General features: G+C 57.5%; 1 protein-coding gene across 1 annotated transcript; it reads right to left on the reverse strand.

The window, feature by feature from the left end:
* Positions 1-3,463: 3,463 nt before the first annotated feature.
* On the reverse strand, positions 3,464-17,510 carry commd7 (COMM domain containing 7). Its single transcript, XM_031906871.1, has 8 exons — positions 17,257-17,510; positions 11,024-11,231; positions 10,423-10,479; positions 7,036-7,073; positions 5,388-5,478; positions 5,258-5,307; positions 3,795-3,843; positions 3,464-3,674 (listed from the first exon to the last, which is right to left on the reverse strand). Exons 1-8 carry the CDS (start codon positions 17,335-17,337, stop codon positions 3,598-3,600), a joined length of 651 nt encoding a protein of 216 aa, XP_031762731.1. The 5' UTR covers positions 17,338-17,510; the 3' UTR covers positions 3,464-3,597.
* Between the last annotated feature and the right edge of the window lie 376 nt (positions 17,511-17,886).

Here is a 17,886-nt window from a genome sequence, read left to right on the forward strand (position 1 = left end):
TCCCCTCCCTACACTGGGCTGTATATACAGCATTGCTCTGTCTCCCCAATGTAAAGGCCTGGGCTCCCCTCCCTACACTGGGCTGTATATACAGCATTGCTCTGTCTCCCCAATGTAAAGGTCTGCGCTCCCCTCCCTACACTGGGCTGTATATACAGCATTGCTCTGTCTCCCCAATGTAAAGGCTGCGCTCCCCTCGCTACACTGGGCTGTATATACAGCATTGCTCTGTCTCCCCAATGTAAAGGTCTGCGCTCCCCTCCCTACACTGGGCTGTATATACAGCATTGCTCTGTCTCCCCAATGTAAAGGCCTGCGCTCCCCTCCCTACACTGGGCTGTATATACAGCATTGCTCTGTCTCCCCAATGTAAAGGCCTGCGCCCCCCTCCCTACACTGGGCTGTATATACAGCATTGCTCTGTCTCCCCAATGTAAAGGGCTCCCCTCCCTACACTGGGCTGTATATACAGCATTGCTCTGTCTCCCCAATGTAAAGGGCTCCCCTCCCTACACTGGGCTGTATATACAGCATTGCTCTGTCTCCCCAATGTAAAAGGCCTGCCTCCCCTCCCTACACTGGGCTGTATATACAGCATTGCTCTGTCTCCCCAATGTAAAGGCCTGCGCTCCCCTCCCTACACTGGGCTGTATATACAGCATTGCTCTGTCTCCCCAATGTAAAGGTCTGCGCTCCCCTCCCTACACTGGGCTGTATATACAGCATTGCTCTGTCTCCCCAATGTAAAGGCCTGGCTCCCCTCCCTACACTGGGCTGTATATACAGCATTGCTCTGTCTCCCCAATGTAAAGGCCGGGCTCCCCTCCCTACACTGGGCTGTATATACAGCATTGCTCTGTCTCCCCAATGTAAAGGTCTGCGCTCCCCTCCCTACACTGGGCTGTATATACAGCATTGCTCTGTCTCCCCAATGTAAAGGCCTGCGCTCCCCTCCCTACACTGGGCTGTATATACAGCATTGCTCTGTCTCCCCAATGTAAAGGCCTGCGCTCCCCTCCCTACACTGGGCTGTATATACAGCATTGCTCTGTCTCCCCAATGTAAAGGGCTGCGGAAGCAAAGCTTCATTAGGATTTACATTTGTCCTTTATTGAAATGCAATCATAAAAAAAAATTGGCCAGTACAAACAGATGGTTGGCCAGGGAGGATGGCACTGAGTTGCTGGCAGAGCGGATTGGTCAGTGTGTACCCCTAAGAACACAGTGTCTGGGCAACTGGTCCCTCTTGCTTCCCTGAGACCAGAACTCTAGAGGCAGCGGCTGGACTGGCCATAATAACCAAATGAAATCTGCCCCGATATGGCACATTGCATCTCTATTGTTAGGGTATTCGAGGGGCCGGTACTTCAGGGCTGCATAGTGAGGGGTGAGTGCTTATTTGTGCCCTGGGTACCCCTGGAACTATAGCGGGGTGACTGTTAGCCCATAACAAGGTTACAGATATATAGAAACATTGGGGTAACAGTCACCCCGCTATAGTTCCAGGGGTACCCAGGGCACAAATAAGCACTCACCCCAAATCCCCCCCTAACTGGCCTTCAGGCTGGGCCCCCTTAGCCCATAACAAGGTTACAGATATATAGAAACATTGGGGTAACAGTCACCCCGCTATAGTTCCAGGGGTACCCAGGGCACAAATAAGCACTCACCCCAAATCCCCCCCTAACTGGCCTTCAGGCTGGGCCCCCTTAGCCCATAACAAGGTTACAGATATATAGAAACATTGGGGTAAGGGGGCCCAGCCTGAAGGCCAGTTAGGGGGGGATTTGGGGTGAGTGCTTATTTGTGCCCTGGGTACCCCTGGAACTATAGCGGGGTGACTGTTACCCCAATGTTTCTATATATCTGTAACCTTGTTATGGGCTAAGGGGGCCCAGCCTGAAGGCCAGTTAGGGGGGGATTTGGGGTGAGTGCTTATTTGTGCCCTGGGTACCCCTGGAACTATAGCGGGGTGACTGTTACCCCAATGTTTCTATATATCTGTAACCTTGTTATGGGCTAAGGGGGCCCAGCCTGAAGGCCAGTTAGGGGGGGATTTGGGGTGCTTATTTGTGCCCTGGGTACCCTGGAACTATAGCGGGGTGACTGTTACCCCAATGTTTCTATATATCTGTAACCTTGTTATGGGCTAAGGGGGCCCAGCCTGAAGGCCAGTTAGGGGGGGATTTGGGGTGAGTGCTTATTTGTGCCCTGGGTACCCCTGGAACTATAGCGGGGTGACTGTTACCCCAATGTTTCTATATATCTGTAACCTTGTTATGGGCTAAGGGGGCCCAGCCTGAAGGCCAGTTAGGGGGGGATTTGGGGTGCTTATTTGTGCCCTGGGTACCCCTGGAACTATAGCGGGGTGACTGTTACCCCAATGTTTCTATATATCTGTAACCTTGTTATGGGCTAAGGGGGCCCAGCCTGAAGGCCAGTTAGGGGGGATTTGGGGTGAGTGCTTATTTGTGCCCTGGGTACCCCTGGAACTATAGCGGGGTGACTGTTACCCCAATGTTTCTATATATCTGTAACCTTGTTATGGGCTAAGGGGGCCCAGCCTGAAGGCCAGTTAGGGGGGGATTTGGGGTGAGTGCTTATTTGTGCCCTGGGTACCCCTGGAACTATAGCGGGGTGACTGTTACCCCAATGTTTCTATATATCTGTAACCTTGTTATGGGCTAAGGGGGCCCAGCCTGAAGGCCAGTTAGGGGGGGATTTGGGGTGAGTGCTTGTGCCCTGGGTACCCCTGGAACTATAGCGGGGTGACTGTTACCCCAATGTTTCTATATATCTGTAACCTTGTTATGGGCTAAGGGGGCCCAGCCTGAAGGCCAGTTAGGGGGGATTTGGGGTGAGTGCTTATTTGTGCCCTGGGTACCCCTGGAACTATAGCGGGGTGACTGTTACCCCAATGTTTCTATATATCTGTAACCTTGTTATGGGCTAAGGGGGCCCAGCCTGAAGGCCAGTTAGGGGGGGATTTGGGGGTGAGTGCTTATTTGTGCCCTGGGTACCCCTGGAACTATAGCGGGGTGACTGTTACCCCAATGTTTCTATATATCTGTAACCTTGTTATGGGCTAAGGGGGCCCAGCCTGAAGGCCAGTTAGGGGGGGATTTGGGGTGAGTGCTTATTTGTGCCCTGGGTACCCCTGGAACTATAGCAGGGTGACTGTTACCCCAATGTTTCTATATATCTGTAACCTTGTTATGGGCTAAGGCCCTTATTTGTTGCTCTAGATATTTAGGTAAGTCGAGTAGGATGGGTGATACAACACATTTCCTTGCACATATGTTACCCTATTATGAATTAGGGGAGCCCTGGGTTATACTGGCACGTAAGAAGGAAAGACTAAATCTGTAGGTAGCTGGAGTGGGGGCTGTGCCACTTGGGGAGGGGAAGGGTAACTTTGCTGCAGGAAGATGAGGAGTTGTTGTGAGTTCAATACTTGTATTTGGGGGGGGGGGGGGGTACCCAGTAAGTTCCCATTATCTCTGAATCCCACACAGCTCCAGAGCTCCTGTCACAGCGATGAACTGGCCCAACATGAAAGGTGCCCGTGGGTAAGGGCACTGGGCATAGGATGCCGCCTCAGGAGAAGCATTCCAGGCTGTTCTTGGCACGCTCTATCTCATGCAGGAAACTGTAGAACTGAGGGAGAGTCAGCTCTGGGGGAGAGAGCCAAGAAAGGAATATTAGATTTGGACACAGCTTTGGGAAATATGAAAGCTTGTGTGGGAGCTGCCATACTCAACGAGGCATCCGGGCGTGACTCAAGTTAAACTTACCTACATAGATGGGCTCAGTGACACTGCCCCTCCGCACCATCATCTTCAGCTGAAACCAAATAAACAGAAGAAAAGTCACTCTGTGCTTCAGTGGGGAGCATGGGAGATCCATCCATACACCTGTCTGTCCCACCCCCTCAGTCTCCCCTCCCACTTCTCCATCCATACACCTGTCTGTCCCACCCCCTCAGTCTCCCCTCCCACTTCTCCATCCATACACCTGTCTGTCCCACCCCCTCAGTCTCCCCTCCCACTGCTCCATCCATACACCTGTCTGTCCCACCCCCTCAGTCTCCCCTCCCACTGCTCCATCCATACACCTGTCTGTCCCACCCCCTCAGTCTCCCCTCCCACTGCTCCATCCATACACCTGTCAGTCCCACCCCCTCAGTCTCCCCTCCCACTGCTCCATCCATACACCTGTCAGTCCCACCCCCTCAGTCTCCCCTCCCACTGCTCCATCCATACACCTGTCTGTCCCACCCCCTCAGTCTCCCCTCCCACTGCTCCATCCATACACCTGTCAGTCCCACCCCCTCAGTCTCCCCTCCCACTGCTCCATCCATACACCTGTCAGTCCCACCCCCTCAGTCTCCCCTCCCACTGCTCCATCCATACACCTGTCTGTCCCACCCCCTCAGTCTCCCCTCCCACTGCTCCATCCATCCACCTGTCTGTCCCACCCCCTCAGTCTCCCCTCCCACTGCTCCATCCATACACCTGTCTGTCCCACCCCCTCAGTCTCCCCTCCCACTGCTCCATCCATACACCTGTCTGTCCCACCCCCTCAGTCTCCCCTCCCACTGCTCCATCCATCCACCTGTCTGTCCCACCCCCTCAGTCTCCCCTCCCACTGCTCCATCCATACACCTGTCTGTCCCACCCCCTCAGTCTCCCCTCCCACTGCTCCATCCATACGTCTGTCCCACCCCCTCAGTCTCCCCTCCCACTGCTCCATCCATACACCTGTCTGTCCCACCCCCTCAGTCTCCCCTCCCACTGCTCCATCCATACACCTGTCTGTCCCACCCCCTCAGTCTCCCCTCCCACTGCTCCATCCATACACCTGTCTGTCCCACCCCCTCAGTCTCCCCTCCCACTGCTCCATCCATACACCTGTCTGTCCCACCCCCTCAGTCTCCCCTCCCATTTCTCCATCCATACACCTGTCTGTCCCACCCCCTCAGTCTCCCCTCCCACTTCTCCATCCATACACCTGTCTGTCCCACCCCCTCAGTCTCCCCTCCCACTTCTCCATCCATACACCTGTCTGTCCCACCCCCTCAGTCTCCCCTCCCACTTCTCCATCCATACACCTGTCAGTCCCACCCCCTCAGTCTCCCCCAAAACTGTCCCATGCCAGCACCCTCCAAATTCTCCCCCCACCCCTCAGTGGTGCCAATATGCCCCGGGGCACTATACAAGTAGAACTGCCCCACTAGCAGGATGCCCACGGTACTGACCTGTAGAAAGATGCTTCCAGACTTGTCCGTCTCGCTGCTGGCGGCTGTAACTGCAACGGGAAGGGACCGTCACAATAACAATAACAAGCAGGGTGGGCACCCAAGGGAGAAAAACAATCACTGCCGTTACCTCCAAACTTCCATTCCATGTCGACCAGCTGATTTATCAATAACGTTCGTTCCGCTGCCATCCAGCTCAGCAGCGACAGGTCAGTGCCCCACTGCAAGGCAAACACCCGGGGGCAACTGGTTACTGGCTAAAGGGGAAACCCACCCTGAGCCCCTGTATCATCCACACCCCCCAACCCTGAGCCCCTGTATCATCCACACCCCCCAACCCTGAGCCCCTGTATCATCCACACCCCCGCGACCCACTGTATCAGCCACACCCCCCGACCCCCTGTATCATCCACACCCCCCAGACCCTGAGCCCCTGTATCATCCACACCCCCCGACCCTGAGCCCCTGTATCATCCACACCCCCCGACCCTGAGCCCCTGTATCATCCACACCCCCCGACCCTGAGCCCCTGTATCATCCACACCCCCGACCCTGAGCCCCTGTATCATCCACACCCCCGACCCTGAGCCCCTGTATCATCCACACCCCCCGACCCTGAGCCCCTGTATCATCCACACCCCCCGACCCTGAGCCCCTGTATCATCCACACCCCCCGACCCTGAGCCCCTGTATCATCCACACCCCCGACCCTGAGCCCCTGTATCATCCACACCCCCCGACCCTGAGCCCCTGTATCATCCACACCCCCCGACCCTGAGCCCCTGTATCATCCACACCCCCCCCGACCTGAGCCCCTGTATCATCCACACCCCCCGACCCTGAGCCCCTGCCCGACCCTGACCCATCCACACCCCCCGACCCTGAGCCCCTGTATCATCCACACCCCGACCCTGAGCCCCTGTATCATCCACACCCCCACCCTGAGCCCCTGTATCATCCACACCCCCCGACCCTGAGCCCCTGTATCATCCACACCCCCCGACCCTGAGCCCCTGTATCAGCCACACCCCCCGACCCTGAGCCCCTGTATCAGCCACACCCCCGACCCTGAGCCCCTGTATCATCCACACCCCCCGACCCTGAGCCCCTGTATCATCCACACCCCCGACCCTGAGCCCCTGTAAGCCCAACCCCGACCCTGAGCCCTGTATCAGCCAGCCCGACCCTGAGCCCCTGTATCAGCCACACCCCCAGCCCCTGTATCAGTCACACCCCAACCCCCGTATCAGCCACACCCCCGACCCTGAGCCCCTGTATCATCCACACCCCCCGACCCTGAGCCCCTGTATCAGCCACAACCCCCCGACCCTGAGCCCCTGTATCATCCACACCCCCCGACCCTGAGCCCCTGTATCATCCACACCCCCCGACCCTGAGCCCCTGTAATCATCCACACCCCCGACCCTGAGCCCTGTATCATCCACACCCCAACCCTGAGCCCCTGTATCATCCACACCCCCCCGACCCTGAGCCCCTGTATCATCCACAAACCCGACCCTGAGCCCCTGTATCATCCACAAACCCGACCCTGAGCCCCTGTATCAGCCACACCCCCTGACCCTGAGCCCCTGTATCAGCCACACCCCCCGACCCTGAGTCCCTGTATCAGCCACACCCCCCGACCCTGAGCCCCTGTATCATCCACACCCCCCGACCCTGAGCCCCTGTATCAGCCACACCCCCCGACCCTGAGCCCCTGTATCAGCCACACCCCCCCAACCCTCTCAGGGGAACACACAGACTGGCACATCCCTCACCTGATACTCAAAGTATGAAGCTTTTTCCTCATCGAGGCCTGTGGATCATACAAGGGACACGTGTCATTTAAGAGAAATACCTTTATTATGATTTATTACAATGCTTGCCCTCCCTCTATGTACTTTGCTCCTCCTTTAGCCCCTCCTCCCCTGTCAGTCTGCAATCAGGTGACTCTCAGCCGTACCCATGCCTTGTACTAATGATTGTGCCTTTAGCCCCTCCTCCTAAACCTGTCAGCCTGCCATCAGGTGACTCTCAGCCGTACCTGTGCCTGGTACTAATGATTGTGCCTTTAGCCCCTCCTCCTAAACCTGTCAGCCTGCCATCAGGTGACTCTCAGCCGTACCTGTGCCTGGTACTCGCCTTTAGCCCCTCCTCCTAAACCTGTCAGCCTGCCATCAGGTGACTCTCAGCCGTACCTGTGCCTGGTACTAATGATTGTGCCTTTAGCTCCTCCTCCTAAACCTGTCAGTCTGCCATCAGGTGACTCGGCCGTACCTGTGCCTGGTACTAATGATTGTGCCTTTAGCCCCTCCTCCTAAACCTGTCAGTCTGCCATCAGGTGACTCTCAGCCGTACCTGTGCCTGGTAATAATGATTGTGTCTTTAGCCCCTCCTCCTAAACCTGTCAGCCTGCCATCAGGTGACTCTCAGCCGTACCTGTGCCTGGTACTAATGATTGTGCCTTAGCTCCTCCTCCCTAAACCTGTCAGTCTGCCATCGAGGGTGACTCTCGGCCGTACCTGTGCCTGTACTAATGATTGTGCCTTTAGCCCCTCCCTCCTAAACCTGTCAGTCTGCATCAGGTGACTCTCAGCCGTACCTGTGCCTGGTACTAATGATTGTGGCCTTAGCTCCTCCTCCTAAAACCTGTCAGTCTGCCATCAGGTGACTCTCGCGTACTGTGCTGGTACTAATGATTGTGCCTTTAGCCCTCCTCCTAAACCTGTCAGTCTGCATCAGGTGACTCTCAGCCGTACCTGTGCTGGTACTAATGATTGTGCCTTTAGCCCCTCCTCCTAAACCTGTCAGTCTGCCATCAGGTGACTCTCAGCCGTACCTGTGCCTGGTACTAATGATTGTGCCTTTAGCTCCTCCTCCTAAACCTGTCAGTCTGCCATCAGGTGACTCTCGGCCGTACCTGTGCCTGGTACTAATGATTGTGCCTTTAGCCCCTCCTCCTAAACCTGTCAGTCTGCCATCAGGTGACTCTCGGGCGTACCTGTGCCTGGTACTAATGATTGTGCCTTTAGCTCCTCCTCCTAAACCTGTCAGTCTGCCATCAGGTGACTCGGCCGTACCTGTGCCTGGTACTAATGATTGTGCCTTTAGCCCCTCCTCCTAAACCTGTCAGTCTGCCATCAGGTGACTCTCAGCCGTACCTGTGCCTGGTAATAATGATTGTGTTTTAGCCCCTCCTCCTAAACCTGTCAGCCTGCCATCAGGTGACTCTCAGCCGTACCTGTGCCTGGTACTAATGATTGTGCCTTTAGCTCCTCCTCCTAAACCTGTCAGTCTGCCATCAGGTGACTCTCGGCCGTACCTGTGCCTGGTACTAATGATTGTTGCTTTAGCCCTCCTCTAAACCTGTCAGTCTGCCATCAGGTGACTCTCGCCGTGACCTGTGCCTGGTAATAATGATTGTGCCTTTAGCCCCTCCTCCTGTCAGTCCTGCATCAGGTGACTCTCAGCCGTACCTATGCCTGGTACTAATGACTTGTGCCTTTAGCCCCTCCTCCCCTGTCAGTCTGCCATCAGGTGACTCTCAGCCGTACCTATGCCTGGTACTAATGATGTGCCTTTAGCCCTCCTACCCTGTCATCTGCATCAGGTGACTCTCAGCCGTACCTGTGCCTGGTACTAATGATTGTGCCTTTACCCCTCCTCCCCTGTCAGTCTGCCATCAGGTGACTCTCAGCCGTAACCTATGCCTGGTACTAATGACTGGCCTTTAGCCCCTCCTCCCTGTCAGTCTGCCATCAGGTGACTCTCAGCCGTACCTATGCTGGTACTAATGATTGTGCCTTTAGCCCCTCCTCCCCTGTCAGTCTGCCATCAGGTGACTCTCAGCCGTACCTGTGCCTGGTACTAATGATTGTGCCTTTAGCCCCTCCTCCCCTGTCAGTCTGCCATCAGGTGACTCTCAGCCGTACCTATGCCTGGTACTAATGACTGTGCCTTTAGCCCCTCCTCCCCTGTCAGTCTGCCATCAGGTGACTCTCAGCCGTACCTATGCCTGGTACTAATGATTGTGCCTTTAGCCCCCCTCCCCTGTCAGTCTGCCATCAGGTGACTCTCAGCCGTACCTGTGCCTGGTACTAATGATTGTGCCTTTAGCCCCTCCTCCCCTGTCAGTCTGCCATCAGGTGACTCTCAACCGTACCTATGCCTGGTACTAATGACTGTGCCTTTAGCCCCTCCTCCCCTGTCAGTCTGCCATCAGGTGACTCTCAGCCGTACCTATGCCTGGTACTAATGATTGTGCCTTTAGCCCCTCCTCCCCTGTCAGTCTGCCATCAGGTGACTCTCAGCCGTACCTGCGCCTGGTACTAATGACTGTGCCTTTAGCCCCTCCTCCCCTGTCAGTCTGCCATCAGGTGACTCTCAGCCGTACCTGCGCCTGGTACTAATGATTGTGCCTTTAGCTCCTCCTCCTAAACCTGTCAGTCTGCCATCAGGTGACTCTCGGCCGTACCTGCGCCTGGTACTAATGATTGTGCCTTTAGCCCCTCCTTCCCTGTCAGTCTGCCATCAGGTGACTCTCGGCCGTACCTGCGCCTGGTACTAATGATTGTGCCTTTAGCCCCTCCTCCCCTGTCAGTCTGCCATCAGGTGACTCTCGGCCGTACCTGTGCCTGGTACTAATGATTGTGCCTTTAGCCCCTCCTCCCCTGTCAGTCTGCCATCAGGTGACTCTCAGCCGTACCTGCGCCTGGTACTAATGATTGTGCCTTTAGCCCCTCCTCCCCTGTCAATCTGCCATCAGGTGACTCTCGGCCGTACCTGTGCCTGGTACTAATGATTGTGCCTTTAGCCCCTCCTCCCCTGTCAATCTGCCATCAGGTGACTCTCGGCCGTACCTGTGCCTGGTACTAATGATTGTGCCTTTAGCCCCTCCTCCCCTGTCAGTCTGCCATCAGGTGACTCTCGGCCGTACCTGCGCCTGGTACTAATGATTGTGCCTTTAGCGGCTGAGCAGATTCAGGTTTGTGAATATGGAGATCGTATTTACATCACTTTTGTGACTTTCCCCCTTGTGCCTCATACTCCCCGCACCTATTAGATTGTAAGCTCAGTGGAGCAGGACCCTCTGTACCTCTTTTATCAGTGAATATTTGTATGTTTGCTGCACTCACCCCAAGGACCCAAGTAAATAAGCCACTCACCCAAACCAATCAAATCGTTTCTCAGCTGCTCGGCGCTCACATTCCTTTTCAGTGCATCTGAGAGGAGAGAAAATGACAGTTAGAAGCCGCCCCCACCCAGTGTCACCCTACAGCTGCGCATTGCACTGTATAATATCAATGAGAGAATATAAATCCACCCGTGTCCCTCTCTCAACTCAGCTTGCTCCTCTCTACCCCTCCCTTCTCCCTCTCCCCTCCCTTCTGTAATCTGAGCCCAGAGCTACCAGGCAGGCAGGGAAGTGACCTAAGACCGAGCTAAAATGGCAGCTGCTACCTTCAACAAACAGAGGGAGCTCCTAGGGCTGTTACACAGGCAGGTAAAGCTTTCTGCAGAATAAATATAGTTTTGTAGTTTGCACTATTGTGGCCAATCTATTGGCATGAGCTTTGCTTCTCCTTTAAACCTCGGAAACACGTCCAACAGCCAACTTGCTCCTCCCCTTACCAAGGAAAGTACCAATAGAGAAGCCAGGATTAATGAGTGCACTGCCAGTGGAGCAATAGTACTGCTCCAGGTATATATATCTATAGCAGTGATGGCTTAGTTACCATTTACTATTAGCTCCGCCCCTGCCCTTACCATTGAGGATGAGGAAGATGCTTTTTACGATGCTTTTCAACGGCCCAAGGCTGATGCCATTGGTTCTGGCAAAATCATCGAGCTGAGAATGGAGATGGGGCTGCTGGGGGGGGAAGAGAAGAACAAGTGGTGACTTTGCCTGGGAAATTACACTGACAAAACAAAGAGAGAAAACCCCTCTAACAAGACACCTACCCGCCCCATGTTCTTATTGCAAGTGCTTTATGTAACAGTTCTCTTCTTATGCTGAAAAAGAGACGATATGGCGACTGCCCCAGACCCTACGTGCGCTGCTCAGCTCCGCCTCCCCACATCACATGCTCAACCCGAAAGCCATTACATAAAGATGCTGAGCCTTTAGGCAGTAGTGGGGGGGGGGGGGGGGAAAGCCTGAGCTCTTAGGTAGATAGGGGAAGGGACAGACTAGATGGGGACAGACATAATAAGCAGTACTGGGGGGGGGGGGGGTTGTTAAGCCTGAGCTCTTTAGGTAGATAGGGGAAGGACAGAACTAGATGGGACAGACATAAGCAGTACTGGGGGGGGAGATAAGCCTGAGCTCTTTAGGTAGATAGGGGAAGGGACACTAGATGGGACAGACATAGGGCAGTACTGGGGGGGGGGGGATAAGCCTGAGCTCTTTAGGTAGATAGGGGAAGGGACAGACTAGATGGGACAGACATAAGGCAGTACTGGGGGGGGGGGGAGATAAGCCTGAGCTCTTTAGGTAGATAGGGGAGGGACAGACTAGATGGGACAGACATAAGGCAGTACTGGGGGGGGGGATAAGCCTGAGCTCTTTAGGTAGATAGGGGAAGGGACAGACTAGATGGGACAGACATAAGGCAGTACTGGGGGAGGGGGGGGGGAGATAAGCCTGAGCTCTTTAGGTAGATAGGGGAAGGGACAGACTAGATGGGACAGACATAAGGCAGTACTGGGGGGGGGGGGGGATAAGCCTGAGCTCTTTAGGTAGATAGGGAAGGGACAGACTAGATGGGACACGACATAAGGCAGTACTGGGGGGGGGGATAAGCCTGAGCTCTTTAGGTAGATAAGGGGAAGGGACAGACTAGATGGGACAGACAAATAAAGGCAGTACTGGGGGGGGGGGATAAGCCTGAGCTCTTTAGGTAGATAGGGGAAGGGACAGACTAGATGGACAGACATAAGGCAGTACTGGGCGGGGGGGGATAAGCCTGAGCTCTTATGGGTAGATAGGGGAAGGGACAGACTAGATTGGACAGACATAAGGCAGTACTGGGGGGGGGGGGGGGGGATAAGCCTGAGCTCTTTAGGTAGATAGGGGAAGGGACAGACTAGATGGGACAGACATAAGGCAGTACTGGGGGGGGGGGATAAGCCTGAGCTCTTTAGGTAGATAGGGAAGGGACCAACTAGATGGGACAGACATAAGGCAGTACTGGGGGGGGGGGATAAGCCTGAGCTCTTTAGGTAGATAGGGGAAGGGACAGACTAGATGGGACAGACATAAGGCATACTGGGGGGGGGGGGTGGAGATAAGCCTGAGCTCTTTAGGTAGATAGGGAAGGACAGACATAAGGCAGTACTGGGGGGGGGGGGATAAGCCTGAGCTCTTTAGGTAGATAGGGGAAGGACAAGACTAGATGGGACAGACATAAGGCAGTACTGGGGGGGGGGCGGGGGTTGAAGATAAGCCTGAGCTCTTTAGGTAGATAGGGAAGGGACAGACATAGGCAGTAGGGGGGGGGGGGGGGGGGGATAAGCCTGAGCTCTTTAGGTAGATAGGGAAGGGAACAGACTAGTGGGACAGACATAAGGCAGTACTGGGGGGGCGCGGGGGATAAGCCTGAGCTCTTTAGGTAGATAGGGGAAGGGACAGACTAGATGGGACAGACATAAGGCAGTACTGGGGGGGGGGGGGGTGATAAGCCTGAGCTCTTTAGGTAGATAGGGGAAGGGACAGACTAGATGGGACAGACATAAGGCAGTACTGGGGGGGGGGGGGGGAATAAGCCTGAGCTCTTAGGTAGATAGGGGAAGGGACAGACTAGATGGGACAGACATAAGGCAGTACTGGGGGGGGGATAAGCCTGAGCTCTTTAGGTAGATAGGGGGAGGGACAGACTAGATGGGACAGACATAAAGGCAGTACTGGGGGGGGGGGGATAAGCCTGAGCTCTTTAGGTAGATAGGGGAAGGGACAGACTAGATGGGACAGACATAAGGCAGTACTGGGGGGGGGATAAGCCTGAGCTCTTTAGGTAGATAGGGCGAAGGGACAGACTAGATGGGACAGACATAAGGCAGTACTGGGGGGGGGGGATAAGCCTGGCTCTTTAGGTAGATAGGGGAACGGGACAGACTAGAATGGGACAGACATAAGGCAGTACTGGGGGGGGGGGATAAGCCTGAGCTCTTTAGGTAGATAGGGGAAGGGACAGACTAGATGGGACAGACATAAGGCAGTACTCGGGGGGGGGGGATAAGCCTGAGCTCCTTTAGGTAGAAGGGAAGGGACAGACTAGATGGGACAGACATAAGGCAGTACTGGGGGGGGGGGGGGGGATAAGCCTGAGCTCTTTAGGTAGATAGGGGAAGGGACAGACTAGATGGGAAGGCATAAGGCAGTACTAGGGGGGGGAGGGGGGGGAGGGGGGGGGGATACGAGCCTGAGCTCTTTAGGTAGACTAGGGTAAGGGAAGACTGAGGGAGCAGGCATAAAGAGTACTGGGGGGGATAAGCCTGAGCTCTTTAGGCTAGATAGGGGAACTAGGGACAGACTAGATGGGACTGAACATAGGCAGTACTGGGTGGGGGGGGGGGGGGGGTGGGGGGGGGGGGGGGGGGGGGGGGATAAGCCTGAGCTCTTAGTAGATAGGGAGGACACATGACTAGATGGACAGGCAAAGGCGTATCGGGGGTGGGGGGGGGGGGGGGGGGGGGGGGGATAAGCCCTGAGCTGCTTTAGCGGTAGATAGGGGAATGCGGCCAGACTAGATGGACAGGCATAAGGCAGTACGGGGGGGGGGATTAAGCCTGAGCTCTTTAGGTAGATGGGGTAAGGGACCAGACTTAGATGGGAACAGCATAGGCAGTCTGGGGGGGGGGATAAGCCTGAGCTCTTAGGTAGATAGGGGAAGGGACAGACTAGATGGGAAGAGCATAAGCAGACTGGGGGGGGGGGGGATAAGCCCTGAGCTCTTTAGGTAGAAGTAGGAAGGGACAGACTAGATGGGACAGCATAAGGCAGTACTGGGGGGGGGGGGGTGGGGGGGATAAGCCTGAGCTCTTAGGAGAGAGGGAAGGGAGACTAGATGGGACAGACATAGGCAGTATGGGGGGGGGGGCGGGATATATAGCCTGAGCTCTTTAGGTAGATAGGGAGGGACATGACTAGATTGGGACACGACATAAGGCATACTGGGGGGGGGGGGGGATAGCTGAGCTTTTAGGTAGATATGGGAGGGACAGGACAATGGGACAGACATAATGGCAGTCTGGGGGGGGGGGGGATAAGCCTGAAGCTCTTAGGTAGATAGGGGAAGGGACAGGACTAGATGGGACAGACCATAAGGCAGTACTGGGGGGGGATAAGCCTGCTCTAGGTAGATATGGGAAGGGACAGACTAGCTTCTATGGGACAGGCATAAGGCAGTACTGGGGGGGGGGGGGGATAAGCCTGAGCTCTTAGGCTAGATAGGAAGGGACAGACTACGATGGGACATGACAAAGGCATACGGGGGGGGCAGATAGGGGGGGGGGCCAGGATTAATTAAGTTTCTTCTGCAACCTCCTCTGACCCTTATAGAAACCGCAAAGATGAGCTGCAGACCAGACGGAGACCTGCTGGCTTGAGAGACACCAAACATATAAAGACCACGTTATGTACATAATAATGTCAGCCAAACACATGGCATAATGGGCTGTGCCCCCCCTGCCACTCACACACACTCCCTGTGCCCCAGCCCCTGCCACTCACATACCCCTGTGCCCCCCCATCTGCCACCACACGGCCCCTGTGCCCCCCCCTGCCACTCACACGCCCCTGTGCCCCCCGCTGCCACCTCACACGCCCCTGTGCCCGCCCGCCACTGCACACGCCCCTTGTGCCCCCCTGCCACTCACAACCCTGTGCCCCCCGCCATCACACGCCCCTTGCCCCCTGCACAACCACACCCCTGTGCCCCCCTGCCACTCACACGCGCCCTGTCCCGCCTGCCACTCACACGCCCCGTGCCCCGCCCACTCACACGCCCCTGTGCCCCCCTGCCACTCACCGCCCACTGCCCCCCTGCCACTCACCGCCCCTGTGCCACCCCCTGCCACTCACACACCATGTTCCCCCCCTGCCACTCATCACACGCCCTGTGCCCCCTGCCACTCAACACCCCTTGCCCCCGCCACTCCACACACTCCTGTGCCCCCCCTGCACTCAACACACCCCTGTGCCCCCCCCTGCCACTCACACACCCCGTCTCCCCCCTGCCACTTCACATCCCATTGCCCCCCCTGCCCTCACATACCCCTGTCCCCCTGCCACTCATCATACGCCCCGTGCCCGCCCCCTGCACTCACAACACCCTGTGCCCTCGCTGGCCCCTGCCACCACACACCCCTGTGCCCCCCTGCCACTCCACACACCTGTTGCCCCCCTGCCACTCACAACCCTGTGCGCCCCTGCCACTCACACACCCCTGTGCCCCCCCTGCCACTCACATATCCGCCTGTGCCCCCGCTGCCTCTCACATATCCTCCCTGTTGCCCCCCCTGCCACTCACATACCCCCGGTCCCCCTGCCACTCACTATGCCCCTGTGCCCCCCTGCCACCCACGCCCTGTGCCCCCCCCTGCCACTCCACGCCCTGTGCCCACCACTGCCACTCACACGCCCTGTGCCCCCCCCTGCACTCACATACCCCTGTGCCCCCCCCCTGCCCTCACCATACCTGTGCCCCCCCGCCACTCACAGACCCTGTGCCCCCCTGCCACTCACATACCCCGTGCCCCCCCTGCACCACAAAGCCCACTGTGCCCCCCTGCCACTACTACCCCTGTGCCCCCCTGCCACTCACACGCCCTGGTGCCCCCTGCCACCACACTCCCCTGTGCCCCCCCCTGCACTCACCACCCTTGGCCGCCCCCCTGCCTCACACGCCCCTGTGCCCCCCCCTGGCCACTCAAGCACCTGTGCCCCCCTGCATCACACACCCTGTGCCCCCCCCTGCCACTTCACATGCCCTCTGTGCCCCCCCTGCACTCACACCCCCTGTGCCCCCTGCCATCTTTCAGCAACGCTCCCTGGCCCCCCCTGCCACTCACACGCGCCCTGTGCCCCTGCCACTCACATACCCTGTGCCCCCTGCCACTCACACGCCCTGTCCCCCCCTGCCAGCTCACACGCCCCTGTGCCCCCTCCACTCACATACCCTGTGCCGCCCCCTGCCACTCACCGGACCGCCCCTGTGCCCCCCCCTGCCACCCACACAGCGCGCCTGTGCCCCCCCCTGCCCTCACAACCGACCGTGCCCCCCCTGCCCTCACACGCCCCTGTGCCCCCCCTGCCCACTCACAGGCCCCTGTGCCCCTGCCAACCGCACACACACCTGTGCCCCCCCCTGCCACCACATAATCCCTGTGCCCCCCCTGCTCACTCACAACGCCCTGGCCCCCCTCCACTCACACCCTGTGCCCCCCTGCCACTCCACACACGCACACTGTGCCCCCTGCACTCACAATGCCCTGTGCCCCCCCTGCCACTCACATATCCCTTCCCCCCCGCCTACATACCCCTGGTGCCCCCCCCTGCACTCCAATACCCTGTGCCCCCCCCTGCCACCACATACCCCTGCCCCCCTGCACTCACATCACCCTGTGCCCCCCCCTGCACTCACACTGTGCCCCCCCCTCCACTCACAACCCTCGTGCCCCCGCACTCACATAGCCCTAGTCCCTCCCCTGCACTACATACCCCTTGTGCCCCCCCCCCTGCCACTCACACGCCCCTGTGCCCCCCTTGCCACTGCCACCACCCCTGTGCGCCCCCTGCCACTCACACCCCCTGCTGCCCTCCCCTGCCACTCACATGCCCCTGTGCCCCCCCTGCCAGCCACATGCCCCCTGTGCCCCCCCTGCACTCAATACCCTTGCCCCCCTGCCACTCACCCGCCCGTGCCCCCCTGCCACTCACACATCCCTGTGCCCCCCCCTGCCACTCACATCCCCTCCCCCTGCCCCGCCCCATGACGTACCTCGGAATGCAGTTGCTGCAGGTTGTGGATATCAGGAGCGGAGGAGTCGGGAAGCGGCGCCAGGGAATGGCGGAGGGACATGGTAGCGGCAAAACAACCCACTTCCCAGTAACCCGCTGTGTCAGGAGCCTTCCCGCCTCCCCCTTCAGCTACAGAGCGGCCCTCAGGCCCCGCAGCCCGGATAGCAGGACAGACCGGAACCCACTCACCGAGCCGCCACTGAGGGACTGGGGCAGGAAGTGTGTGACAGAGGCGGGGCTAAAGCAAGCTGGGGGCGGGGCCAGGCCCTATATCATTTGGAGTGACAGCCAGGAGGGGGCGGCTCTATGCAGATAGAAGAGCAGCCAAGCCCCGCCTGTGGCAGGTCTGTGGGCGTTGCCAAAGAAAGAGGACGAGCCGCTAGGGACCATGGGAGAATGTGTTGCTGAACGTCAGTAAAACTAAAGTAATTGCCGCGTAGTGAGGGGCGGGGATAGGCGCACTGAGGGGCGGGGATTGGGGCACTGAGGGGCGGGGATAGGGGCACTGAGGGGCGGGGATGAGGTATGAGGGCCGGGATAGGGGTCACTGAGGGCGGGATTGGGCATTGAGGGCGGGGATAAGAGCACTGAGGGGCGGGGATCAGGGGCA

This window comes from Xenopus tropicalis, chromosome 1, assembly GCF_000004195.4.
Source record: "Xenopus tropicalis strain Nigerian chromosome 1, UCB_Xtro_10.0, whole genome shotgun sequence".
NCBI classification, from domain to species: domain Eukaryota; kingdom Metazoa; phylum Chordata; class Amphibia; order Anura; family Pipidae; genus Xenopus; species Xenopus tropicalis.